At 39.9% G+C, this 27413-nt stretch overlaps 1 protein-coding gene across 1 annotated transcript; it reads right to left on the reverse strand.

Annotated features, from left to right (window-relative positions):
• On the reverse strand, window positions 1-26184 carry dlgap4a (discs, large (Drosophila) homolog-associated protein 4a). The gene is made up of 11 exons (XM_085393356.1): window positions 24912-26184; window positions 24398-24633; window positions 23949-24026; window positions 23243-23390; window positions 21619-21865; window positions 6474-6916; window positions 6268-6365; window positions 4848-5281; window positions 3496-3587; window positions 2998-3141; window positions 1-2529 (listed from the first exon to the last, which is right to left on the reverse strand). Exons 1-11 carry the CDS (start codon window positions 26130-26132, stop codon window positions 2305-2307), a joined length of 3366 nt encoding a protein of 1121 aa, XP_085249482.1. The 5' UTR covers window positions 26133-26184; the 3' UTR covers window positions 1-2304.
• Between the last annotated feature and the right edge of the window lie 1229 nt (window positions 26185-27413).

Here is a 27413-nt window from a genome sequence, read left to right on the forward strand (position 1 = left end):
GAATGATGACAGGACATGTAGCAAAGGGATGTTTAATGATTTCTTTGGACAATGAAATGCACATGTCCATTGTTGATGTAATACAAATAAGAGAATAAGAAATTTGACAACGCAGTGTTGTGTCAGCATTCCCAGTTCAATTTCGTGTCTTTTTGGACGTCAACTAAAAATTCAAAATGGAGCAGAACAAAATGTCTGGAGTGTCATGCAAAAAACTGACCAGTAGGGGGAGAGCCAGCTCTTGCAACAAAAAAGAAAAAGAAAAAGTGAGTCAACCTACACTGCCTACACTTTAGCATGAGTATGTGCTATGCCCTGTTCCACTCATATACCCTTGGCACTTGAGTTTCCATTTAAGAAACTGGAAACACGGAAACTATTCCAGTCCCATAGCCAAAGTGTCATGAGCTTATACAGAGATGAGGCATAGCATATCTGGAGTGAGCGGATGCAAACACAAACTTTTCTGAGAATGCACACACAGGCAACTGAATTCATGAGCAGATTAAATAATAATAACATTAAATAAAATCCTAATAAGATGAAACTAAAAGGTTGATGATCATTGCCACGTTGGCACAATATCAAATCCCTCGCAGCACCATTTATTATTGTAAATTACAGACGTCCACGCATGTTTAGATTGATCTCATTTTGGATGAATGTCACAAAAATGTGTCAAATGGCATAAAAAACAAACAAACAAAAACCCCCCAAAACAAACATTGTACCACAGTTCTTCATTTTCAAAAGGGGTGGGAGTTCTAGCTGCTAGAAAGGGTCGTAAAGGAATGGTGATTTCAGAGGAGTCAAACTGACCCCTTTCGTTACATCACCGAACCTTACTAAAAAGTCCTTTTCCTTATAGAAGAACACCATGTAGGCCTGGAGTCCTATGGAATATTTGGCAAAGGATCCAAGATTTTGGCCCAGAGGCTGTATAATAAATATTCCATCCATAGTGGTTTTCACTGTTGAGCTTAAGTGTTCAACCTGAGATTCTTGTTATTTTAAGGAAAGTTTGTTCATAGAAGAACAAAGAAAACCCCAAAACATTCATCCTTCATGCTAATAAAGTCCTACTTGAAATGTTGATTAAATAACTTAAGACTGGGTACCTACTGCATTGCTTGTTCTAATAGGATTTTATTATTGCTATGCTATTCCATTTTCTTTCCAGAAGCAAGGAAACCCCCACCCTCACACACAAGTCTGGTTGAATGGGAATGCCATATCAAGTGGTGAATGTCTTGGTCCCCCTACATCGCATGAGGATGTAGTGAAGGTCAGAATGATTAGGATAACAAAAGGTGGGCAAACTTGATCTGAGGTGAATGGAAAGTGCAGTGATCAAGTCAACATGAGCTGCAAACGCATACATTTCATACATTCCACTTTTTCCTCACTGGCTGGGCGATCCTTCCTCATATCCCTTACCAAAAACTAACCAAAGTAAGACTTTAAGAATGGGTATCCACAGACTGTGTAATGTGCACTGGTGAAAAGAAGAGGAAGATAAATGGGGAGTGAATGATTGCATCAAGTGCTAATATATCATGACAGTAAATGTACTCGATCTATAAAAAACTACCTTGGTACTGAACACTGACCTCTTTCTAACAAATAATCTGGTATACAACATTTACAAAATGAACATTGTAATAGTGTGATATTTATAATATATATGCTACTGCCTTCCTCTGGTTCTCTGCATTTTAAACCTCTGAGTACACTAACGCCATCTTATAATTCTTACACAGTAAAGCGTACACACCACACCCAACGAGTGGCAGCCAAATACAAAGAGAGAGAACAGGAAGACTCTGTGGACAGTGAGTACACCTGCATGTGTGTCCTGAGTGTGTGTGGATGGTCGCTCAGCTCGTAAACCTGGCAGCCGCAACTTGCCGGTAGACTCAGCAGTGAAGGGAGTTTTTAAGAGAGTAAACTTCTGGGATACCAAGATTCTTCAGCTCACAAGGTACAGGATGTCCTTATCGAAGATACTTGCACATTTAAGACAGTCTTGAAATACTTTAGGAGATAATAATAATTATTATAATATCAATAATAACAATAGTATTTAACATCTGTCAAGGTTACTTCTGTCCCATGGCAGCAGGTTGGTGATCTGCATTTTTCTTGATTATTTGTGATCCCCACATATCTCCTGTGCAGCTATGAGGGATTGGCCTCTGTGCTGTGCATCCAATATATATATATTTTGTGTGTGTCTCAGATTTGTGTTGTGTCAATGAATGTCTGAAGTGCGTTAGCAATTTTTTGATCGGTGCTGGTTTGCTCTCAGAGGCGGGTCTGGGCCTCGGGGACGTAGATTTCGATGCTGTCAGCACTTTCTGTGGCGGAGTTCTGTCGTACTGATGCCGCACGCTTTGCTGCCATCAACCTTTTTCTGGCTTCTTGCCGCTGCTTGTCTGCAGCAGAGTCCACGCTCTTGTCCTTCTCTGCTGACAGCCGCGGCTTACTCTGCTTCTTTGGCACAGATGATGGAAGCTGCTTGTTTTCATCCTGAGGAAATTATGTCAAGAGGGGAAAAGAGTGAGATATGGTGTGGCACTAGCAAAACACACTTCCAGTAGTGATGATTAAGTGTCATATGTAGTCCATTAAGCACTTAGGAAATAATTTAAAATCCTCCAGGCTTGCATTTACAACTGAAATTAACACTCATTATTGATCAAGCTGTCAATTAAATTAAAATGTCAGAAAATTCTGAAATATCTTCAACTTCATTTGGCTTAATGAGCCAACTATCCAAAAAAAACAATGGTGTCCAATTTCTAGCCATTTAAAACAGAAAAATTCACACTGCTAAGGAGCTGGCACCAGAGAACATTTAGCAGTTTTACTTGAAAAACTACCAAAGAAATATTATGCTGATTAACTTTTTGCTGAATGACTAATTATGACAACTCTACCCATGGCACCAATCTAAAAATCTCAAGTGAAACAAAAATGTAAGGTACCCAACATCACCTTCTTCTCAGGAAGCTGCCAGTTGTTGGCTTTAAGTTGGTAGAGCTCATCAAACTTCATACTGATGTCTTCTATCGAGAGCTGTAGCAGATCCCAGAACCCTGCAAGGTCCTGCGATGTTGGTCGTGGGTTGGCATTTATATTCTAGGGAAAGGAAAGTGAGACAGATGAATAGATTTGGACCAAACAGAGAAAATTAGTCACATCCTTACCCACACAAATACTTCCCGGGCAGCCTGCCTTTAAGCAAATAGATGAAAATAAAATACATTTGACGCCAATCAACAATTAGAATATTGCAGTAGGACAAGTGAACAATCGTGTAAGATCGGTGTGAAGTTTGCATTTCTGCTTGAAACTTTCCTAATTAACATAAAATAATGAGATCTCACTTTACGTAGGTCAAATAATGGAAAACAAATGATCTTTTACAATTGGGCAACAAAAGAAGGACAGCAAACACACACACACTCAACAGGACATAATGAAGCCACTCACCAAGTTCTCATTACAGAGCCCTCTGAACTGCTCAAACTTCTGTGATATGAGGAGCTGAGCACTCCCTACTGCACTGCGGATCGTCCCCAAAACTACAAAGACACAAATATGACAAACCCTTAACAAGCAAACAAACATTTCCAGTTAGAATAAAAAGACACATTAGAAACAAACTTTGAGTTTTAGAGTTAATACACGAGTCTTTTTGCATGTCTGAGTTCAAGTACATAAAGGGTCAAGACGTGAAGATGTGTGATGCAATGTGTTTACTAACAATTACCATTTAACCTTGCTTGACAGTAAATAATTTTCTTACAAGTATTTTATAAACTCTTTTATAGCGTTGACAACAAAAGATTCTTTCAGTCATGTATTTGCATGTAAATGGAAATTCATAATTCAGGTCCACAGAGAGTAGGAGGAATGATTATCTGAAGGAGCCTACACTGCTCATCTGCTTCTTGCTCATTCATATTTAAGGCATTGCAGAGATTGATCTACTTAAGAGCCTGAGTGGTATTTTGGGACATGAATAAGTGAAATGAGTCTGCAGTGGCTCTGTTATAGCTAAACTAATGCTTACCCTGCCCCCGTCCTCTCTAATAAGCTGTAGTACTGTGAATCAATGGCAGTAATGACTGTCATGCTTTGTCTCTGTGTCCTTAATCAAGGTCAGGATGAGACCTGACCTAGTGTCCTGTCGGTGAACTTCACTAACAAGCACAGCAACTCAATTCTTCTTGGCAATTAACTGATAGCAGATTTCTTTCAATTTTTATACAACTGTGGCTCTTTTAAAAAAAAATAAACATCTTTCTTTGTAGCACATTAACATCTAACGTTGAAAGATACTCTTGAAATCAACCTAATATGCTTAGTTTTTTAATAATTTCATTTCAATTTTTCATTACTAGTTGAGGATTCAAGCCAAATGTTCAAAATGTAAAAAAACAAGTACCAAGTAAATACTGTGCGTAAACACAGCACTTTCTTACATGTGTAAACTGACATTAATCTCACATGCTGTGGGATTTATCTGGCCCTTGATCTGTTTTGCACTTGAATGACAACAGAGATAGTGCTGATCTGCATGGGTGAGTGAGAGGGAGTAAGAGCGACAGAAGCGATAACACCAGTCTGGAAAAGGCCCAACCCTGATTTGCATGTTGCGTGGGAAAATTAAGACAGATTGCAAAGGGATTTGTGATCTGGCCAACAGACAGGCATACAGCATATGTGGCAAAGGGCAAATGAGATTATTATATCTTATCTGAAAACAGGACACATGACAAAAGTAAAATGGGGCCTATGTAAATGTGCTGATAGCCACCTTATCCATTTCTGTCACCTACCCTCCTCTGAGAGCTTGTTGTCTTTGGTCTCCTGCTCCATCTGCTGACACCATCCCTCCATGCGGCCTGTTTCAGCCTGCAGTAGCTTCAGAAACCAGTTGCCGTCTCTGAGACATGCTGGCGTGGTAGGCTGAACAGCATCTCCCTGGCTGCTGCAGTTTCCAGACTCGAGGCTGGGATCTGGAGGCGGCAACGAGGAGGGGTCTAAAGCTGGGTCGAGAGTCTCTGGGGGTGAGATGGATATCCTGGATGGTGCTGAGTTGTGTTTAAGTGGCTGCTGCTCCATGGCTTTGTCCCGTCCGTTCGGCGCAGTATTCACCGTCTGACTGTTGGCGCAGTTGGTTGTGTTGTTTTCTATGGGTGCGGCATCCTTAGGCTCCTGAGGCTCAGTCTCTGTATTTTGTCTGGAGGCCATGCTGCTGTCCCGGCTGAGACTGCAGACACATGCATAAATATCAGCTTCTGACAAACTTCAACAAAAAAGACAATTAAGTGATGGGGCAAACATGTTCCACAGTAACAGATCTAGGTCAGTGCATTTGACTGACAAGACTGTGGCAGCTGATTGTGCATTATCATTTACTGCAAAGACTCGGAAAGATAGCATTGAGGATGTGACAGTACAGATATTAGCAACAAATCAGGTATACAACATGAAAGCTTATCAGACAACTGGCTTCACAGATAATGAGCAGGAGAAAAAGAGTGGACTGTCAAACAAATGTGATTACGGGAAATTACAGTGTTCTGCAAAAGTTTAAATGGCCTCTTTCTCACTATGTTCAGCTCACTACAGTCAAAACAAGAGTAAAAATCCATCAATCAGAGCGCTATGCTGCTGCCAGGCTGACTGCTGAATGACCTTAGCCACTCACTGCTGTATAGGCTGCAGATGCACGAGCAACAGAGATGAAATAATGAGATAGTAAGTGCATGCAGTTAGGAAGGGAAAAGTACAAGAGCTACAGCACATTAAAACCAGGCCTGACAGTAGAGTTAAAAAAAACAAACACCACCACCAGAATACCATTGTTTTAAAGCCAATAATATAACTATAGCACATCTATAGTGCCTATTTAACATTATCCAACCCTCCCCATCTTGTACTGCAAAAACAGGTGTGACCCATCTGGGCATATAAAATGGACCTCTGCAGGAAGCTGATCAATGAAACTCAAATCAAACCACTAATGACAAAAATTAGAAGATGTAAAAATTAACATCTTCTGTCACAAAAATCTATTTTCTTTCTTTATTGTGTTTTACAATTATAATTATACTTCTACATCAGATCTACCTAGTAACTTCAGGTTCCAGTGTAGGAATGAAAGCAATTTCCAGTTACCTCATAAATTAGGACATAAATTTACCACAGAACTCTACATCAGGCTTAAGCCTGGAAACATGAGTGTATACTTACGGCCTGCCGTTTTCAACTTGAACTCCGATTGACTGAAACTTAAGAGGTTTAGCCAGCAGCAGGGGTTCTTCTCTTGGAACTGGCAGAAGACAATCAACCTGAAAAATGAACAACACAATATATCAGTGAAATGCAACTCTGTTTGTCTGTCTGTCTCTGCTTGATTATATCTCCAGCAACAACAACAACAAAAAAAAGAAACTTACTTGAATTCCAATAGAGGAAAGTTTCCTCTTGGGTGCAGTCGGGGGCTGCTCTAGAGTGGTACCACTGCTTAGGGTGTCATTTTGGGACTGAGTATATGTGGAAGTGGTACTTGTAGCAACAGTAGTGGTTGTGGTGGTGGTAGTTGGGAGGTCACGGGGGGCTGGAACAGGAGGTATGGAGCCTGCAGATGGTGCTGGGGTTGCAGCAGGGACAGGCGCTGGTGGAGGCTGGGTCCCCTTAGCCAGGCTACCCGTGCGTATGCTACAGAGGCTGTCAGAGGAGTTGCTCCGTCCTGACTGGCTGTTGACCTCACTGCCACGGTCCTGCTGGTCAAGGTATGTGTCTTGGGCTGACTCGGTGCTGCTCTGTAATGTCACTGAGATGAGGGGCTTGGAGGTGGTACGGGGAGGGACTGGAGGTGGAGCTTTCCTATTGCTGACTGCTGACAAAAAAAGAACAGAAAAAAAAAGAAAACAAAAAGAATGAAAACACAAGGCTTAGAAAGGGAATCCTGCACTTTGTCACATAAGACTACTGAAACAAAGCACGACTAAGCCAGCCCTAAGCCAGCTGGTGTGTACCAAATGCCAAAACATAAAACTATTAACATGGCTATCTGAAAAACAAACGTGTACCTTGCCCTTATTGCTGTCTCTATTGGGCCGTACTAAAAGCTACCTCTATGCTTACAGTAATGTACTTCTGTTGGTGGCTGTGTTCCATTGACGTCAGCCTGTCTCTGGAGATCTTCCTTTATATGCCACACCTTCACAGGCCTTTTGCTCTGGGGACTGTCAGGCAGACAACTCTGCCTTCTCTAGTGATATTCAGCTCAACAGTTCTAGGTCTTATGGATCCAGGAACTGAGGGTAGCAGTCTATTTTTGAGCTTTTGTTTGTGTTTTCATCCCATTTGAAGTACAGATTAGTCATATAAATAAAGTTATCCTGTTGCATTTTGCATTTTTTCCCCAGTCATGCTTGACATGTTTCAGTAAATGTATGAATAGGAAAGGAAGCAGGAAAACATTCAAAACTTGACTGGCTATCTGTGTGTGTGATGTTTTTCTTTTGTTTCCACAGCATAACAAAAAGGAATCAAACAATTGTATTTTATTCCCCTCCTCCACTTGCTCTGTTCTTTCAACTACCATTGAGCCTCCCTCTTTCATTTGTTCTCAATACATTCAGCTTTGTTAGACCAATCAGCGACAACTGGCCTTGTAAACACTATATCGGCAGCAACATGCATAGATACGTAGAATTTGGTCCTTATCATCATTTCCTCCTATGGATTTTTGGCTACTAGTTCTTAATTTTTCAAATCAAACAGGATAGAATGGATCAGAGAGAAACTCCACCGACGACTAGTGTTTTCAATAATGACTAGGGATGGGTACCGGTGTCCGGTGCCATCATGGCACCGGTTCTGACATAAACGGTAGTAACCAGACCGAAAAGCAGCGCACATTTCGGTGCTTTATTTCGGTGATTTTTTTCCTGAGCTGTGATACACTTTAGATTCTAGCCAATCATTTTACGTTTCCGAGGATAGTAGGCGGGGCCAGGTACGTACGTTCTGTTAGAGCAGAGCTACAGATTAAAAATGTCCAAGGCGAAGCGGTCAAAAGTCGGGCTGTACTTCATAGCAAAATATGCAAACTCAGCAGCCTGCAACAAGTGCTTTAAGCTGATACTGTGATACTGTCAAAGGAGGTAACACCTCAAATCCGATGAAACACCTGGTGACGCATAGCGTTTTTTTTAAAAGCCCAGAAATGCGCCGTATTTGATAGCTTGCTGCGAGACCTCACACCGAGCGCATCTACTGCGGGTGGGTTGCCTGTTATGCAACATCCCCCAAAAACACGAAGAGGAGAGTCCTGGCCCCTAGCCCTGCCAGTGTAGCAGAAATGATGACGGATGATGGTGGCAGCAGCCGTTCTTCTCTGCATGAGTAGCTAATTTACGTTGAGTAGGCTAACCACGTTATTACATTAATGCATGTAAGGTGAACTAGCAAACATCATCATAGCTACATGCGGCTGTCTTCTTGTTTGATGGCAGATACTCCCTTCACCCTGGCTAAAAAGGCTAAAATGACCAAAGAAAAAGTGGAAAACAGTTAAACATGAGAGGTTTAGGACAAAGTTTGTGTTTTTTTCCATTGTTTAAGCACTGCTTCCAGCCAAGAGTGATACCATATATGCCCCATAGCTGCAGAAAAGGCTAACATTGTTATATTTTTACAAAAAACAGCTGAACATGAGAGGTTTTTGGACCAATTTTGTGTTCTCCATTCTTTAAGCACCGGTTTGAGCACCGTTTGAGCACCGGCACCGTTTCAAAAGTACCGATTTGGCACCGGTATCGGATAAAACCTAAACGATACCCATCCCTAATAATGACTTTTTCATTTTACAAACTCAAATCCAATACTCAACAATTACTATTTTATAATTAAGTATTTAGTAAGTAAAAACTAGAGACGGCACGATACCACTTTTTTATGTCCGATACCGATATCATAAATTTGGATATCTGCCGATACCGATATGAATCAGATAGTGTATTTTTTAATCAATAAAACTGTTTTTCAAGTTCAAACTCAAGTTTAAAAACAAAAACACTAAAGCTATTCTGTTATACCCGTATGCAAAAAATACACTGCACCCAAAATATTTCATAGTTCAGCAATACTGATCAATCTAATAAACTTAAACCTACACATTCCTCCCTATTATGGTATTTTAAAGAGTACTTGGCAAAAATATTAAGCAACCTAACTAACAGGGTTAGGTTGATTACATCGATGCTTAATCGACGTAATCAACTTTAATTTAATGCACATGCAAAAAAAATAAAATAAAATGCACAGAAATCAATTATTTTTCCACAATAATTAAATAGATTCAACATCTTTCTTCAACAGAAAGACTGTGCAGACTGCACAGATGGTACTTTCCTGAAGGAAAAAGTACTATAGCTTACTAGGGCATATTAGACTTAATAGTTACTATATACAGTAATGGACTTCTATACATCTTATATCAGATTAAAACTTTGGGTGTAAGATTCAGATAATTATTTGTTAAAAGCTAGACATTTTAAATGAGAATAAGAAAGAAAAGTATGTCTTTGTGCCCCCTTTTCCCTGTTAATGCCCTACCTGCCCCCCTGGCTAAACTTTGCTAGACCCGCCCCTGCACAGTTACCAGCTGTCAGCTATGTAGAAAAGGATCCTGGTGTAGAAAGTAATATTAAATACATTCTAACAACAGCTTATCAAGCTTAAACGTGCTGCTGTTGTTCAGCCGCTAGTTTCCTCTTTCTGGTGCAAAGTGGGCCAAAAACAAACAAGAGAACAGAAAAGCCGATCAGCCGATCATTGATCAGCTTCATGACTAAAGCAGCAACAGGAGAGGGTGGGAGAGAGAAGAGGCAGTTGCTCCTTATTCAGTATCAGTTGTTAAGCTTAACGTGGGAATGCTTTACAAACATTCAGAGATGAACTTACACACTTGCTTTACTTCTCTCTGGGATAACTTTCTCGGAGATGAAATGCCGGTTTGGTAGCGAGGCTCCAACTGCTCAACCAGACCACCGACAGGTCTCGCATGCCACAGCTGCTCTATCACGTGACACATACTGCTCCGACGTGCTAAGGTTATGAGCTGAGTTACGCCATGTTACAAGTTTTGTGAGGTGCTTTCGTGATATTTAATGGATCGGATTACATTTTTTATTTCTCTCCGATATCCGATCCACTAATTTAGGTCAGTATTGGACCGATACACTGTTTGCCTTTAGCAGAGCACTTCTTTACATAAAGCTTCATATTCTGGCACTCCGAAACCCATGAACTATGCGCTTACAAATTCTTTCAAGGGAAACTGAAATGAGGCCTGAAAGTGGATTACCACTGAACTAAGACAATCTGACTCAGGGTGAAGGAATAGGAACGGTACCTCTTTTTCTGTCATCAGTCTGAATGCAGGGTTTTGGTGCATGATATAGAATGTACTACAATATGAAAAAAAAGGGGAAAAAAGCAAGGAACCAGGAAAAACCACAGGCTTTCTACAAGAAATAAGGGGAAGCATGCTATTTAAACAGTGCGATAATCAGCAACATATGCCTCAAAGAGTTGCAAAATACACAGTAGCAAATGCTTCTACCCACATACAGCATTTACTGACACACATGATGGATGAAATATTTCTTTAAAATTAGCTGACCAAGTAATTTAAAGCTCACCACTTTGAATCAATAATAAAAATGCAGTATTTATTCTACTGGGTAGTGGTTTCAATTTAAATAGCAACCTATCACCCTGTAATTCTGTAGGCACTGCACTCCCATCATCAGCCTGTGACTCACAGAACCAGTAAAGCCCTTATTAAATCCCACAAACATACACAAACATGTCTGTGGATTGGAATCCACCCTATGTGTCACTCATGCAGCCCTGGCGAGCAGTGTCAAACTTAGAAACCATGCCTTCGTAGGAGCAAAACAGAACATTTATTATTTCCAAAGAAAGGCACTTCTTGTAGTACTCATAGCTTAGATGCATGAAATTCCCAAAGTTAATTGTGTCGTACTACATACAGAGTCACAGCATATGCCTCAGTTGCATTTGCTGGGTGACTGCACTGGGTCTTAACTGCACACTGCAATAAAATTGATCATAAGCCAAATATCTGTCAACACTTAACCACACATGTGCACTTTTCATTCAATTCAACAATAGCCCAATTTATAAGTAACAACAACAAATAAGTTAATAGGCCTTTACAAACATTCACTCACAGTGAAGGGGGCTGACTGCAGATTGTTTACACCTCTTGCAAGTGGCATAACCTATTTTGCTATCCTTTGTCAGTATGTAGGGCTGCCACAAACGATTATTTTGATAGTCGACTAGTCACCGATTATTTTTGCGATTAGTCGACTAATCAGATCATCATCCACTGGACGTAAAACTACAGCTTATATAACTATCATTAGCTTACAGCTTTAAGCTTTTAAGGTGCTAACTAAAAATAAAGACAAGATGATAGTTTATTCAATTTTAATGAAATTTGCAGATTGTTTCGGTAAAGTTTAATAAACTCCTTGCTATCTAAAATATAACAGGACACCAGGGTATATTCTCCAGCATCTCACACTTCTGATAATCAGCTGTCTGCTTGACGTTTATTCAGCTGTGTAAAAACTATAACTTTAATCTCAGCCAAACCGATTTACTCAGGAACAAATAAAATACAAAAAAAAAAAAAAAAAAAAAAGCCAAACAACAACATTTTTAATTTATCTAAGTGACTCATATATATTTAACCTGAGTCGCGAAAGACGGCGGTGGGTTTGAAAACAATTTGCCGGGAGTCCGGTGTTCTCACGGCGCTAGTGACCTAGCCCCCAGCTAGCTATCGAGCTAGTGGGTAACAGACGTCTCCGAAAACGTCGGAGCGCTTTTGAAAATATGTGGTGGTGTCCTGATAAACTGAGCCGATATTTGAGGTTTACACAGCTACATTCTCGCCTGAAAATATGTTAAACGTTTATTTTGTGACCCAGAAAGAATAATAAGAGTAATATTAAAACTAACTAGCTACCGCCATTGTTGGAAACTAAGCTGGGCCGCGCTATGAATTCTGGGACACAGCTACTTCTTCTTCTTCGGGGTTTAACGGCAGCTGGAATCCTTGTACATGCAGTGCTGCCATCTTCTGTTTCAGTCCGTTATTACACTCTTAAATCCTGCTATTATTCCTGCGTCTTTTGCGATCTTACAAAGCTTCAAACGACACGTCGACTATTAAATCAGTCGTCGACGATTTTGATAGTCGACGTAATCGTGACTAGTCGACAAATCGTGGCAGCCCTATCAGTATGTGATATGACAGTTGCCCTCATGTGGGGTAGTGCAGAGAAGCGATGGACGAGGTCTGCGATGCCTGAAACATTGGGTCAAGATCAGCTGATAGCCTGATGATGGTTTATCTTTGCTTCCAGAACTTCAGCCAATGTATGACAAACCAAGAGCACCTCCAAGTCTAAAAAGCCCTGCTGTGCCTATTTGCTGTTTTACACATGTAAAAAACAAAACAAAAAGCTAAAGTAGAAGTATAAAGAATGCTATAGACTATTACTTTTTTTTTTTTTTCAAACTAGAAGTTGGACGTAAACTCATAATGGCCTCCCAAATATCTCAAACTTTGGAGCGTGTGCACCTATGAAAAAAACAAAAAGTAAGCACGAAGCTCTGTGTGGCCAAACTTAGTGCTGTGAGTGCGCCGACAGGGAACCAAAACAATAAAACCGCTGGATGGTTAGCTAAACAATGAATTGAAACTCTTAAGTATCATAAAAACTAGGGGAGTTACACATTTTACTTACATTTCTCTGTAGATTCATCAACACAAGAAATATATTTCAAGTTGTTTCCAATATTTAATCAAATACACTGTTATTACTGTAATCATTGTTATAGTAAAACAAATTTTTCATTTAATAGTAGTTTCAATGTACCCACTTTGAACGGCTTAAAAGCTCAAACATTTCATCTACTCTCTTACTTTTTACATTTTCTATTTTTAGTATAGCTATTTGAGACATTAAAAGCCACTAAGCTAACAGAACTCAGAAAGCCCATTGCCAGTCTGAAAGGTTATATGGACAGCAGGAGTCTTCAAATCACTTATTTGAGGTGCTCTCTCTTACTCAGAAAACAATTTAGATAAATTCCAATGCTGTCAACACCACTATGATCATCAAACAATTCTTAAATTGCTTCCCTTATGAGAGCTATGCAGTCTCTGACCCATAATATGCTCTGGCTCCATCAGCAGGTCTGTCTGAGTGCTATCAGATGACCACTAATGCGACCTGAACACCAGCCTAAAACATCCATGTATATGACTGACTATTCTCATAGCTGTGTACTGATGCCATTAGAACTGTTTATTTATTTTTTTGATTTACTTTCTTATTTTAATTTAAGATATCTGGTGTGCCAGTTTGGGATTTAAGTTGTGATCACAGCTGATCTCATTTTGAGTTCTGACTTACAGTCTGATGTGTTAATTAGGCTGCTGCAGAGTGAACTTCAAGGGGAGAAACTGTGCTTTAACATTAGTTTCTACTGAAGCACCAAGTTCGGTGTACATAAAAGCAAAGCACACACCAACCCTCACAAACAATATTGTAGCCTATTGTGAATAAACCTTTCGGGACATGAGCCAAGTATCATGAAAAGAGATGGAAGCTCTGTCCAAGATTAGCCAGTGTTACTGCACAACAGACAGACAGACTGTGGGAGTCACAGACTGAAAGATTAGAGCAGGACACACGCTGAGCATGACTTCTGACGAAAAAACAAACAAACACTGTTCACATGTACAGGAAGGCATTCAGAGATTCAAAAAAATGAATTAAATCAAATTAAATAACCATTAAATGCAAAATGGAGCATCTGATCAAAACCAATTACATGTAAGCTGGAAATTAGTTTGAGTTTTATAACACATTTGAATTAGGCATGGGGTATCTGTTGAAATTATGGATATATTTACACAAGGGATTCTGCATCAAAAGGATCTTAGACGTCACAAAATAGGAGGATATTTGAGTTTGAGTGTGTCTAGGCTTAAACCTGTTATTGTTTGAGGTACTCTTTGGAGGCGTGTCAGAGTTTTTAGTTAAACATTACCATAGCAGGATAACAAAGGAATTTCAAATGTTATTTAGAAAGAGAAAGCCTTGAACTTCTTAGACTTTTAAGGTTACAGCAGGTTAGTATAACGTTCATGAAAACCAACACTTGGAGTGAAGCCAGTCACCAACAGTTGATCTTTTCCTGCACAGTAGAGCTTAATACAGCCTACTGTAAGGTTTTCATGCAAATTTTAGTTTTTGTATATATTTAAATGACAGGTTGGTTTGCACTGTAATTTTGCTGGTTTCTACAGCTCCATTATGTGGCATGTATTAATTTTGTTACCACAGTTTCAAGAATCGGGTATGGATTACATAGTGCTTTTCCACAACTCTTTAAGAAACAAGGGCAACAGGCTTAAAGGTGTCAGTGAAGACACAGTAAATCACTGGGTAGGGCAGGCAGACTTCATGGGAGAAAACCATCTATTGAGAAGGAAAGGCAGCCAGCCATTAAACAGACAAAGCTTACATACTGATAGGAAAAGCAAAAGCGCTTACACAAAACACAGATCAACAGACTGCAACATCAAACCAAAAGTACATTATGAAAACAAACAGCTATGGGTTCATTAATACTACAGTTACAGGTTATTCATTATTCTGTCTAGTATTATAAGATTAAATGTTCCATATAATTGTCTACAGACAAAAACATGTCCAACTGTCCTACTACTGGAGATCATTTTCTACTGAAATGTCTGACATCTTTAAGGCCATCTGTGGTTCTACATCTGACCTATTGGAGTACGTCAACAGTCTGGGTTGGAAGCTAATCAGTTAAATCAAGGACGCATGCCACAAGTCTCTGAGATTAGCTCTTTCACAACTCCATAATTTTCACTGCAAAATACAGCACTCTCTTTCAAACTAATAATGACCAATTAAAAACACTAAGCTCTACATGAGTGAAGTGTGCCCCTTAGAAATATAACTGAAATAAATTAAACAACCTGAGGTTGATTTGTTTTTTTACACAGAAACACATACATGATTGTTAGTGTCAGTAAACATGTTATGTCTGATGTCTAGACTAAACACAACTAAAATGTGTCTCAGTGTAATACACAAAATGTATATTACACTGAGACACATTGTTGTATTCAGCACGCAAAATACAACATAAAGTTAAAAATCAACTGTATTTTTTAGGAGCTGGCGATTTTGGATTGAACAAAAGTATTTCAACCAATGCGAAAGCAGTTCTCAGATAAAGGCATTCCATTAGAGCAGGAAATGGGACTGGCCTTTACTGTAATGTCCAACTGTGTTAACAAATAGCTCCACATTCATCATTAGAAAGCCCGTCTGCTGCTGACCTTATTGAGAAGCTACACTTGCTTTGCCATTCAGTCAAGAGATTACCTCATCAATGAGTGTGAGAGGAAGAGTGTGTAATACTGTGGAGAATGACTCATAGTCTGTCCATGATAAAACACAGCCACACCAAGTCTTGTTTAATGTAGTTCTGGATACAGTGAACACACCTTTTTTTTCTGAAGCTTCAAAGCCACCTAGTTTGATTACACCTGGTCACATGTTAAGCAGGATTTAAGTTTTTACTTTCTAACTTTACAATGGTAGTCAATTTAAACACTAAGTACGGTTACTGTGTTTCGCTCTAATGTTACAGTGCTGTATGTGCACATCCTAGTTGTTTCAGGGGTCCTTAAAAAGCCTAAGCAGAAGTGTCCGAAATGCGAAGCACTACTGAGTGCAGGAAGCTGATAAATTATTGACTGTGCCACAGGTCTTGAATGAATAAAGATGGCCCTTTGGACCAAATATAGCCACTTGTGCCAGGTGAGATAAAATCATTTCAAGAAGCTGGATTGTCCAGACAATTACTTGTTCCTTTCACACCACAGGACGTCTAGAAAATAAATATACCGGTACCATTACAAGTGGAGTCGACTTAAAAATTACCTAGTTTCTGTCAACAAAACAACACTATGAGCTTTAGTACAGCACTCACTTTCTGACCTATAGGGAAGCATTTTATAGTAGACCAATATGATTGTACATGTGGGTTCAGATAAACGTGAATCATAGCTTTCTTCGTGCCTCTGGACACACATCACTGTCACATACCCGGGATAAGAGAGAGCCGTTACCTCATCTAACGTTAATCCAAAAGACCACCGGGGAGATAAATTAAATACCCAATGAGCTCAATTTAAAGCACACTGAGCCGCTGAGCTTCTTTATCGTTTTAATTAACGATCTGTGGCAGTGGATTACGACTTACAACAGTCTCTAATAAAAACTTATTTGGAAATATAAGATCACTCACCCACACAACCCACTAGCCACGGTTAGCTAATAAACGGGCTGGTTAGCCAAACTAAGCCCGCGCCGGGATGTCCCTAACGGGCTGGTGACGGCTCCGCTACCGTTAGCCTTTGCTGCTAGCCAGTCCAGGGCTTGCCGCGGCGTGCTATCACACAGGGTATTTAACGTTGAGTAATGCTACCCGGAGGCGCTGTATAGTTGATATCAGCGGGGCAACAAAGAGATGGCTTTTCACTCTAAAAACAGGCAGCCAACATTGCTGCTCCTCGCCTTGCTCAAACAGCTTGTATCAGGGTTTCATCCTCTTTCTTCATCTACGTTAGCTAGCTAGTTAACCTACCACACCATTAGCTTACGTTAGCTCGCTGTTGCTAGCGTAGCAAACAGCAGCTGGCTGTCAGAACCATAACGCTCAACCGGGAAAAAGGTGACAAAGACCTTACTGTTAGTGGTGGACTCGGAGAAATCCTTATTTTCTGTTCATTCATGAACGGCGGACGAGATGGACACGGGTGTAGTGCCTGGGAGACACACAACGAACACTGTGAAGAAAAGATTTGTAGTACACGCCCTTGACGACGAGGATTGGAGTCCACGTTTTCTCCGTAACCGATTTCTCTAAACGATTGGACAGAGCCGGACCTCAAACTAATCGAACACGAAGGTGATTGGTTTATGTCTGGGTATTACGTTGTTTATGAATGTGTTCACGGTAGGTGCGCTTCAGTTTGTCTGCGGCGCCGCGGGAACGGACTTAAGTCTAGACATAAAAAAATAAGCACATATCCAGCATGTGGTGATCTATTGTTACCCCAACAAAGGAGTGAACTGAGCTATTTCCTCCTATGTCCCCCCTACTTTATATATATATTATAATTATTATTATATAGCCTTATTCTCCTATTACAATCATGCTATAATGCTGTGATTTTAATTAAAAAAAAAAACCCTGCAAGAAACCAGAAAAAATAGTCTTTGAGGCAAGAGTACAATATAAATATAGGGTTTTCATATATAAGATTTTAATAGAATTAGGTACATGAAGCAATGAGACATGTGAATTGCAGTATATCAAATAGATACCCTAGACAGAAAACATTTCTAAATTGCTGGGTGGCACGTAGAGCTCAACCAACATTATCAGCTTATATTCATCTTTCACAGATATATATTGTATCGCTACACAGGTAAAAGTATTTGAAAAGTATTTCCCGAGTTCTTATTTTTTGTATGATTGTCACAATTTTATGTTTCAGATCGTCCGACAAACCAATATTAGACATAGATAACACAAGTAATCATAAAATACAGTTTTTTAATTTATTAAGGGAAAAGAGTTATCCAAACCTACCTGACCTTTCATGAAAAAAGGGCCCCAATAAACTGTAAAACTGGTTGTGCCACCTTTGGAAGCAGTCAGGCGTTCGCAGTGACTAACAATGAGTCTTTCACATTGCTGTGGAAGAATTTTGGCCCACTTTTCTTTTTAGACTTGTTTTCTTCTTTTTTGTGCCATTGATGGTTGAACTTGTTGGTGTTGGTTCTCTTTCAGCATTTTCTGGTAGAGATCAGAATTAATGATTCCATCCTAAAGCAGCAAAGCAGCCCCAGACCATTACACTACCACTGCCATGTTTGACTGTTGGTATGATGTTCTTTTTATGTACTGATACTGTGTTACTTTTACCCTAAACAAACCTTCCAACAAATTCAACTTTTGTCTCAAAACTCCACGGAATATTTTCCCAAAAAATCTTGGGGATGATCAAGATGTTTTTTTCTTGGCAAATGAGAGAAAGAGCCTTTGTGTTCTTTTGGGTTAGCTGTGGGTTTTTTGTATCTCTCTGATGGATACCATTTTTGCCCAGTCTCTTTCTTATTGTTGAATCATGAACTCTGAACGTAAGTGGGACAAGTGAGGCCTGCAGTTCCTTAATTGACGTTCTGGGTTCTTTTGTGGCCTGGATGAGTTGCCAATGTGCTCTTGGAGTAATTTTGGTAGGCTGGCCACTCCTGGGAAGGTTCACCATTATTCCAAGCTTGCTCCGATTGTGGATGATGGCTCTCACTGTGTTTGACTGGAGTCCCAAACCCTTAGAAATGGCAATACCATTGTAACCCTTTCTAGTCTGAGGGATGTCAATGACTTTGTTTCTCGTCTGTTCCTGAGTTTCTTTATACTGTAATAATAATAACTGTGGAATGGTGTGTAGTTTTTAAGGTCTTATAAGATACTTCACTTTGTCATACAGGTTTTATATAAGTGGTGTCTTGGTTCAACAGGTCTGCCAGTAATCAGGCCTTGGTATAGGTAATGAAATTGATGTTAGCTCAAAAAATGTGGTTAATCACAGTTAATTAATGACTTAACAAGACGGGCAATAACTTTTTCACATAGGACCAGGTAGGTTTGGATAGCTCTTTTGCCTTAACAAATGAAATCATAATTTAAATATTGCATTTTATATTTTCTCAGGTTATCGTTGTCTAATATTACATTTTGCTTGATGATTGGAAACTTCCAGTGGAACAAGTATATAAAAAAATAAGAAATAAGAAATGGGGCAAATACCTTGTCCTGACACTGCTGAGATGAAAACCTTTTCTTTACAGAACATAAAGAAGAAGAAAAAAAGATGTTTGTGGTCATTTAGAAAAAAAAAAGTCACATAGTTTGTTCAGCAGAATAGCTCCAGCGTCATTATTCAAGATCTTCATTATTTAAGATTAGATCTCTCTGCAGTACATGTAGCAGAGTAGACAGCTGAGCAGTGGTGATACAGAGTCAAGTTCTGTTCTTACATTAGCTTGTTAACTATTTTTTAAAATACATTGAGTCCATATAGAGTCCAGCTTTTTCCCATTCGCATATGTACAGAAGCAAAAGTCAAATCAGATAAAAATTTAAAACATTAATAATCAGAAATTTTAGTCCCTAAAACTTTGATTCACTATTGACCTAAGAAAAATCCACCTGCCTCTATGTTGTAGTAGTTAACAAATTTGCCTTACATGTGAAAGATCCCTGTCTTGAGATCGCAAAGGGAAATAAAACCAGCCTCAGGAGATCAGAGGCTTGTGTGTCCCTCATGCTGGCCCAGATAAATCGGAGGGTGGCATCAGGGAGGGTGTAAAACTGCCAAATCAAACATGCAGATCTTTGTGGTGAATAGCTAAAAGTACCTCTAAAAGTATCTCGGACTATAATTAAAATTTTTAAAAAAAATACTCATAAGTATGAATTTATGATTTAACATCAAAGTCATATAGAACTCTTTAGAAGAAAAATACTAACCACACATCACAAGTCTGACACTTTTAAGCTACAGGGCAATTTGTTCAATAATAATAATAATACACAAATATATACACACATGCACCATAAAAACAGAAGTGAAGCTTGATTTACCGCATGAATTTACTATAGACACAGTAGATGTTTTTATGAAATGTTCAGATTTTTTCTTCTTTACTGCAACAATGCTTGAACTGAATTGTAGGCGAAAAAATAGATAGTTTTCTTTGCTTAGCTGCAAATCTCTCTATCTCTCTAAAACAGCATCTCTACCCTTCACCCTGTCAGCCTGGAGGAGTCATTATTGCGCACTTTTCCCTGAAAACATAACAATAATGTTACACATAAATGTAAAAAGATACAGAAAAAATGTGCCAAGCAAAATGTTCTTGAGTTTAGTTTTCCATCTAATAATGACTATGTGAAAGGTGCTGTACATCTTCCATCCATTTTCTCAGCGATAAAGAAGAGAGCAGCTTGCAATATCCAGCTGCAGACTGAATATGCTGCAAACTCTTATTGTTAAAGCATAAGTACCTTAATAACAAAAGCCCGTACTCTGGTAGATATGTGTTTATCTATTGCAATAAAACAAGAGGAATACTCTACATAGATCTTTAAAAGGATCTGCCTTCCGTATTTCTAAACCACAGTCATTTAAGTTTAACCCTTGTGTGGTGTTCGTATTTTTGTTACTCAGCCAGTGTTCATGGGTCTGGTGGACCCGCTAGAGTTTTGGCTTTCCAAATTAACACTATCAAACAATTTTATGTTAAATTACTCAACAGATGTTTACTTCATCCCAATTACAAGACATATGAACAGCAAACATGGTTAATTTTTTCCCTTTACCTTTGTTAGATCACATTTATGAATTAATGTGCTTCTCGTTTTTCTTTTATATAAAATGTTATAAATAAATCAGTTATAATCAAGTGGAGTGAGTGGAAAGACACAACACATTTACACGTGAAAAAATAATTAATTGTTTAATTTTTCTTTTGAAAAAAACTGAACACGGGTCTCACAGACCCGAACACCATACAAGGGTTAACACTTAAACCCCATAGGTAAAAAGGTAACACATACACACAAAAAATTATTATAAATTTTACAAAATGGCTGGGATTTTTTTGCATGTGCTACCTTTTTACTTTACGTTTTTAACAATGGAAAGTAACCTACTATTTATTTGAATTATACCTATAATAGTTAAGGTGTACAGTATTGTCAAGACTATTATAATAGCAGCGCATGTGGTGTCTTTTGCATACACTAAATATACACAGTGAAATTGTTACTCGGTGTACTTTTCAAAAACAGTAAAACAAGTTGGATTTCAGGAAAGTGGCCTCTTCCTTTAAGGGGCAATTTTCCAGACAATACTTATTTTTGCTATTATGAAGCGGAGTAAATACAGCAGAAATCATCTGACCCTGAACCATGCTTGCTTTAGGCTCATACTTGCCATGATGCACTTTCTTCTACGCTCCTCTTTTATACTCCTGATACAATTACCTTTGTCCTCTCTCCCATAGTTTGTCTTTCTTCTTCTCTATGCTCTTTCTCTCTTCTCATCTCCCAAGCCAGTGACCCTAGATGACTGCCCCTCCTTTAGGCTGGTTTGCTTGCTCACAGGGGATCGTCTGATTGTTGAGGTTTTTTCTCTAATATTGTAGGGTCTTTTCCTTATAGTGTAAAGCACCTTTAGGCCACTGTTTTTGTGAATTGGTGCTATATAAATGAATTCAAAAGGAATTGAATGACTCGAAGGTAATTTCAAATCTTTGTAATCTTATTGCAATCATATAAGACCACCTTCTTCTCTCAGGTACTCACTGGTGTTGGAGCTGTAGCTATAGCCTGGAGTAGTGGGTGGTGGTGACTCTGAATCCACAGAAGCTGTATCTTCATCCTGGGAGCAGCCTGCTTGGATGGCCCGCAGGTAGCTATGGCTGCGCGACCGGAAGCATGTAGGCGCAGGCAGATCCAGAGCCTCCACAGCCTGCGATTCCCCCTCACAGTATGGTACAGAGTGCCCACAGCCCTGCCCGCATACCTGAAAGAACGTGTGCAGACTCACACGCTAAGGGCAGAGGGCAGACTGATAAACATGCATTAAACAGACCTATGCTTATGATGGAAAAACTGCTCAGATATAAAAATCTTACTAAAGTAAAACCAAAGCATCAACAGCAAATGAAGCCAAAAGAGATGTGGTAAAAATGTCCCTGTGGTCGTGTGAGGAGTTTCCTAAAACTGCTTTATACATTCAAGTATTTTATGCAGTGGTTTTAAAACTGGGTCTTGGGTGTCATCCAAAGACTAACAAAACAAATCTGTGGGGTTGTGAGATGAGTGATGGGGTTGGAAATAAAAATGTGGAAATTTGAAGTGTGTGGGCAGTCTAAAAGTCTATACTAAGTAATAAAGCTGTAGGATACTTTAAAGAGATATGGCATTTTTAACATCTGTGTTCAGTGGTATAAAAATTGAACACACCTAAAACCTAGAACCAGGTTAATCGTTTTGTGCTTGCCTCAGGGTCAGTATGAAAGTAAATCACAATGCATTGTCTGAGTTGCCTAAAATAGCTTTCATTGTTGCATGGATTTGTGTTGTCACTGCACGATGGGAAAAAGCATTGACATCCGGCAGCAACTGAAATGTTTGATCAAGCGACATAAAAAGAAGCAGAAACAAGCATCAGCAGTTATTTTTATATTTGGCATTTCAGGACCAAATACGAAAGTGTTGTGGGTGGCATATAAACAAGAAAAATTAGGCCTGCTCATTCCAAAAGCTGTGCATGAGTACCAAGAAATCCTTTAGGTCCGACTGACTTTACCTCTGGCCTAAATCGAGTCTCTCTATCATTAATATTAAACATTTCATTTCCAAAGATAGTGATGCCATTCCTTCTCTATGAAAGGTATTTTTACCTCCAATCCTGCTGATGAAGATGTACAACAAGCTCCCTCAGGTTTTTACTGAGTCATATCTTCCACTCTGAAATTCTGCAAACACTCTGAGGCATCATTTTGATTCGTCAAGTTTATTCCCGACTGGTTTATTCATAAACCATCTCTGCAGTCTTATAGACATTCATTTAAATATTCTCTCACAGTAGCTTCAAAATGTAAAGGTTGTGGCAGTCTATTTTATATACACGGGTTCTTGAAGTCAATCAAATTTATGCAATTTTAGAAATTTTAGAAGGTATGTATGCTTTAAATATTGTTGCATTAAATCCAGCTTTAAATCTTTCCTTCATTAAATTAATATTTTAACTGTTTTCAAAAGACGATTGTTGGGTTTTTTCGATTATTTTGTACACTGCTCACTTAAATAAAACTACTTCTCTGTGGGAACTTATTAATAAAAGACCCAATTCAAACAGACTGATTAAAATTATCTTTGTCAATTATAACAACAATAAATAATAAAGAGATCATAGACATACCTGAGTGCCCGAGCCTCTGCCCAGTGTGCCAGAGCATTGGCTGAAATCATTGTTCCTGTGGCGTGGAGGGGCCTCTAAAGGACTCACCAGGCAGTCTAAGTTATCAAGGCTCCGATTAGTGGACAGCTCTTTCAGGGACGGCAGGGTGCTGTGGAAGTGAACGTAATAATCAGCCTCTCAGAAGTCAGAGCCTGGAATAAGTAAGGGGCTGTGTTTAATTGATGATATCCAGGAGTAACCTAAACCAGGGAAATGTTCCCCTGGGTTTTTTCAAATTAAACACGACTGAGATGTGTGGATAGTGATGTGTACTAGCGCTTAAATAGCAGTACAGAGGAAATAACAATACAAGAGCAAAACTGCTAAATAGAATTTGAGAGATTTGAATTTCAGTTTATTTTTAAAAAATTTTTCCTCTGTTCTGCCTTGCCGAGTTGGCGCCTGGTGTTAGTGAAAATGTGTGTGCAATAAGCAACAGGGTGTGCTGGAGTGATTTTCATGGAAAGTTTACATATTATGAAATCAGGACTTGAGAAAGTGGGTAAAAGTACTAACACGCCACTCAGGGTACCTGCAAGGTGAAAGATGGAACTGTGGGTGGAGAGGAAAATTACTGGCAGGGTTAGGCAAAAAAAGTGATGGAAAACAGTGGAAGGATCACTTAGGGTGGTTAGGGCCACACTGCCTGCCTCTAGGTTACACTGACCTCAGATGCTGCATAGAGCACGCACTTTGTAGAGATGACCACAGATAATCCTCCCGCATGAGAGCGTAGCAACGAGGCCTGTCCGTTTGGATGTAGAGGTAAAACACATGGCAACAAGTTCACCGACTGCTTTTGCAGCACATAAAAATGGAATGTATGTAGTTTCTTGTCCCCTTTCCTTAGACTGCATCTTTATCTCCAATGTATATCTTCTATGATCTTGTTTTGACCAAGTACTTTTGCACACACTGACATTTATTCATGACAGGATGCTGCCACCTGCTGACTACCTTTGGAGGCATGAGAAAAATACCCCTATAGCAAATACCCCTTCAATGCCTGTTTATATTTTAATGGATGTAATGTAAAAGGGCACAAAATCAACAGTGGCAAAACAATGAGCATGATAAACAAGGTCATATTTTGACTCACTACACTGTGGGACTCACTTGCGTGGCGTCGGTGGCGGCTGCTGCTCACTCAGTGACTGCTGGGTGGCTTTCATGTAGCTCAGGCGACGAGCTGCAGATTTGGGCGAAGGTTTGGGGCTTCCTTCTGAGTCATCACTGTCCTCTACGTCTCCCATAGCTTTGACATAACTGCCACTGCGCATCCTTCGACAAGGGATCTCAGTTCCTTTGGTCTTTCCATGACCCAAAGTTCCTGCCCAGTCGCCCAGGGGGACCTGGATTATGCAAACAAATGCTTTGTGAAAAACTTTAAAATACAGGATAATACAGTATCCCTGCTGGCATTTCCTAGTATTTCGCAATATGATTGTGAGGATGTGCAGCAATGGCTTAAAAAAGGTGATATGATTGTCACGACTTGTGAGAAACTCTGCAAATGTGACAATAAAGATTCCCGGTGCTCAAACATTTAAAAAAAACAAGACATACACAGAGAAATTATAAACAGATCCATGCAAACTTCCAAAAAATGATGATGGAGATGAATACTCACAAGCCCTCCTACCTGAAGGAACTGTTGTGCCAAGTCTTGGTGGCATGACTTTGATTTAAGCATGGTCCTGTTGACTGTAGCAGAGCCCTTCTGCAACACCTGCCTAGCCTGGGTAAGTGTGAGAGTGGACCAAGAGCCCCTCTTCACCAGTGTATCGTCCTTGCTTCCCCTAGTTCTTTCTTCCTCTTCCTTGGATCCTACTTGTGTTGCTGGGCATGCCAGGAACTTGAGGTCACTGCTGCTTTTGGAGGTCTTGAGAGTATGTGCAGAAATTGTATTATAGCCCTGTGGAATATGTCTTGGAGGGGCCTGGCTGTCTGACACCGCTCTGCCAAGAGTCATCATGCTCAGTGGGTTGCGGTAACCTACAGCTATAGTGCCAGCTTTGGTAGTGTCAGTGTCCAGGGCATCATCTGAGCCCCAGAGGCCTAGTGTACTAGGTCTAGGTCTCTGCTTTTGCCCTTCAGTCTTAGCCCTGTCTTTACTTTTGCTCCTGCGGGTTGGTCTACCACTATCTTCACCACTTCCTGTAGTCCCAGTCATTCCTCCTGCAGAGCGCCCATTTAAGCTACCCTTGATTGCAGAGTTTTCCAAGGACTGAGACTTGGCAAACAGCTTTTGCACAGAATGCATCAGGTGGCGTATGCGTCCTGGGCTCTCACTGCGTTGCTTTGACATACGGCCTCTGTGGAACTGCAGTGTACTGAAGCCATCACGCTGTAGGGGCAGGTGCCTCTCTAGCTGATCCAGTAGGCTGGAAGGTAACCGGTTCATCTTTGCTGCTGCTGCAGACGAGATAGTGGCCGATCCACTGGTGATCATAGGGGCACCAGTCAGGCCCAGACCCAAGCCCATACCCATAGACAAGGATGTGGATAGTGCCCCTGCCCTGCTCCCCTGCCCAACTCCACCACCAGTAGCCATACAGGCCTGGGAGCAGTCAACCTGGTCAGTCTGAGAGGTAAAATGCAGACGAGGGAAAGTGCTGCTGTTGGACATCTGGCTGAAAGGCAGCAAGCAGTCAGGAGTCAAGGTGGTGGGGCTGGTGGGAGGGCACTGGTGGAGATGGGGGTCCAGAGTGCCATAGTGGTTTATAGTAGGGCTCAACAGAAAGGAGCTGTGAGGGTCAGAGGTCAAAGGACACAGAGGCTTCTGGGAACAGCCCGCTGGTTCACACGAGTCAGACAGGTGACGACTGCGGTTGGCTCCTAACCCTTTCATGGTGGCTGAGGTATTGTCCTTAAAACATGTCTCCAATTAGCGCGGGTCTACTGACCTGCTGGGCCCATTCTGCAATGCAGAAAAATGAAACACAGAGAAAACATCCGATTAAACAATAGAAATTCAAGTCTCTATGCTGATACTCAGTACATGCAGTCTGTTAATGAAAAGAGCAAATACAAACATGTCAAGACTTCAGGGCACATTTGTGCCATATTTTTGTTACTTCCATTGACTGACTAGCTTTTCTTTCTTCTTTTCTTTTCTTTTTTAAACTTTTTTTAGCTGCCCTTTCTAAAAGTAATGTTTCATTTTCTTTTTAAAATGTACATTCCCATTCTAGGGATTGCTGACAGTCCACCAAGCCATTTGTGAACAATTTTAAGCTTCATAAAAGCATAGAAGTAACTCTACATTCCCATATTTAAAGCTAATGACCAAATTAGAGTTGGAGCACAATTAGAAGTGTTAATCCCTCTGTGTCCTTGGATTATCAGAGGAGTAACTGAAAAAAAAAATGTGTGGTGCATTTCACAGAAGAAACACAACAATGAAAATAATGTGGAAAGGAGATCTACTGTCCTCTACAGCACTGTAAGTTCCTGCATACTGTAAGTTGATTAAAACAACACACCACTAGGTGGAGCACCAGTAGCAAGTGCCTACATAACAGTGTGTTGCTTGAGGGGAAATTTACACACACATTTTGTATTTGGCTCTTAAAGTACACTTCAAATTGAATATATCAAACTTTAACGAAGTATATGTGTATGAAATATTAAAACAATCCTACTACGCGATAGAAAATTTATTGCCATTTAAACGCTCTGAACACTTTAGAAGCAGTTTTCCTTCAATCACTGTCTCTATTATTCTGCCGCTGAATACATAAGTGCAATAGAGCCTCAAGATTGAAAAAACAAAAGACAGTAAATCACATATTATTCACAGGGAATAGAAGAAGCTATTCAGCTTACTGTATGAATTGTTTCAGCAAAGCAGGAAACTAGACAGCCAAGGGCCCAATATAAGACATCATTATGATGTACAGCCAGGAAATACTACACTGACAGTGCATAGGAGAACGATTTTGTGACTCATACATGTAAATGAGCTTTATATTTAAGAAGCACCATTTGTCTCCAAAGCAGGAAATAAACCCTCATTTCCACAAATCATTTTTGGTCCTTTGCCATCCTCTCAAATCTACTTACTGTACTAGGAATTGTGATTCTTTCTTTTCTAACTAAAGGGAACAATAAATCTTCCCTAAAGCTCACT

This window comes from Rhamphochromis longiceps, linkage group LG20, assembly GCF_057381845.1.
Source record: "Rhamphochromis longiceps isolate RC_006_pf linkage group LG20, R_longiceps_female_GT1.1, whole genome shotgun sequence".
Classification (NCBI taxonomy): Eukaryota; Metazoa; Chordata; class Actinopteri; order Cichliformes; family Cichlidae; genus Rhamphochromis; species Rhamphochromis longiceps.

Excerpts from the sequence above, each read along its gene's own strand:
- dlgap4a (XM_085393356.1), bottom strand. The coding sequence starts at position 26,132 with ATGAAAGGGTTAGGAGCCAACCGCAGTCGTCACCTGTCTGACTCGTGT. Across the intron at positions 24,027-24,397 it reads CCGCCACCGACGCCACGCAA|GCCTCGTTGCTACGCTCTCA; the intron begins GTGAGTCCCACA and ends CCAAACGGACAG. Across the intron at positions 6,366-6,473 it reads TTTCCTCTATTGGAATTCAA|GTTGATTGTCTTCTGCCAGT; the intron begins GTAAGTTTCTTT and ends TTCATTTTTCAG.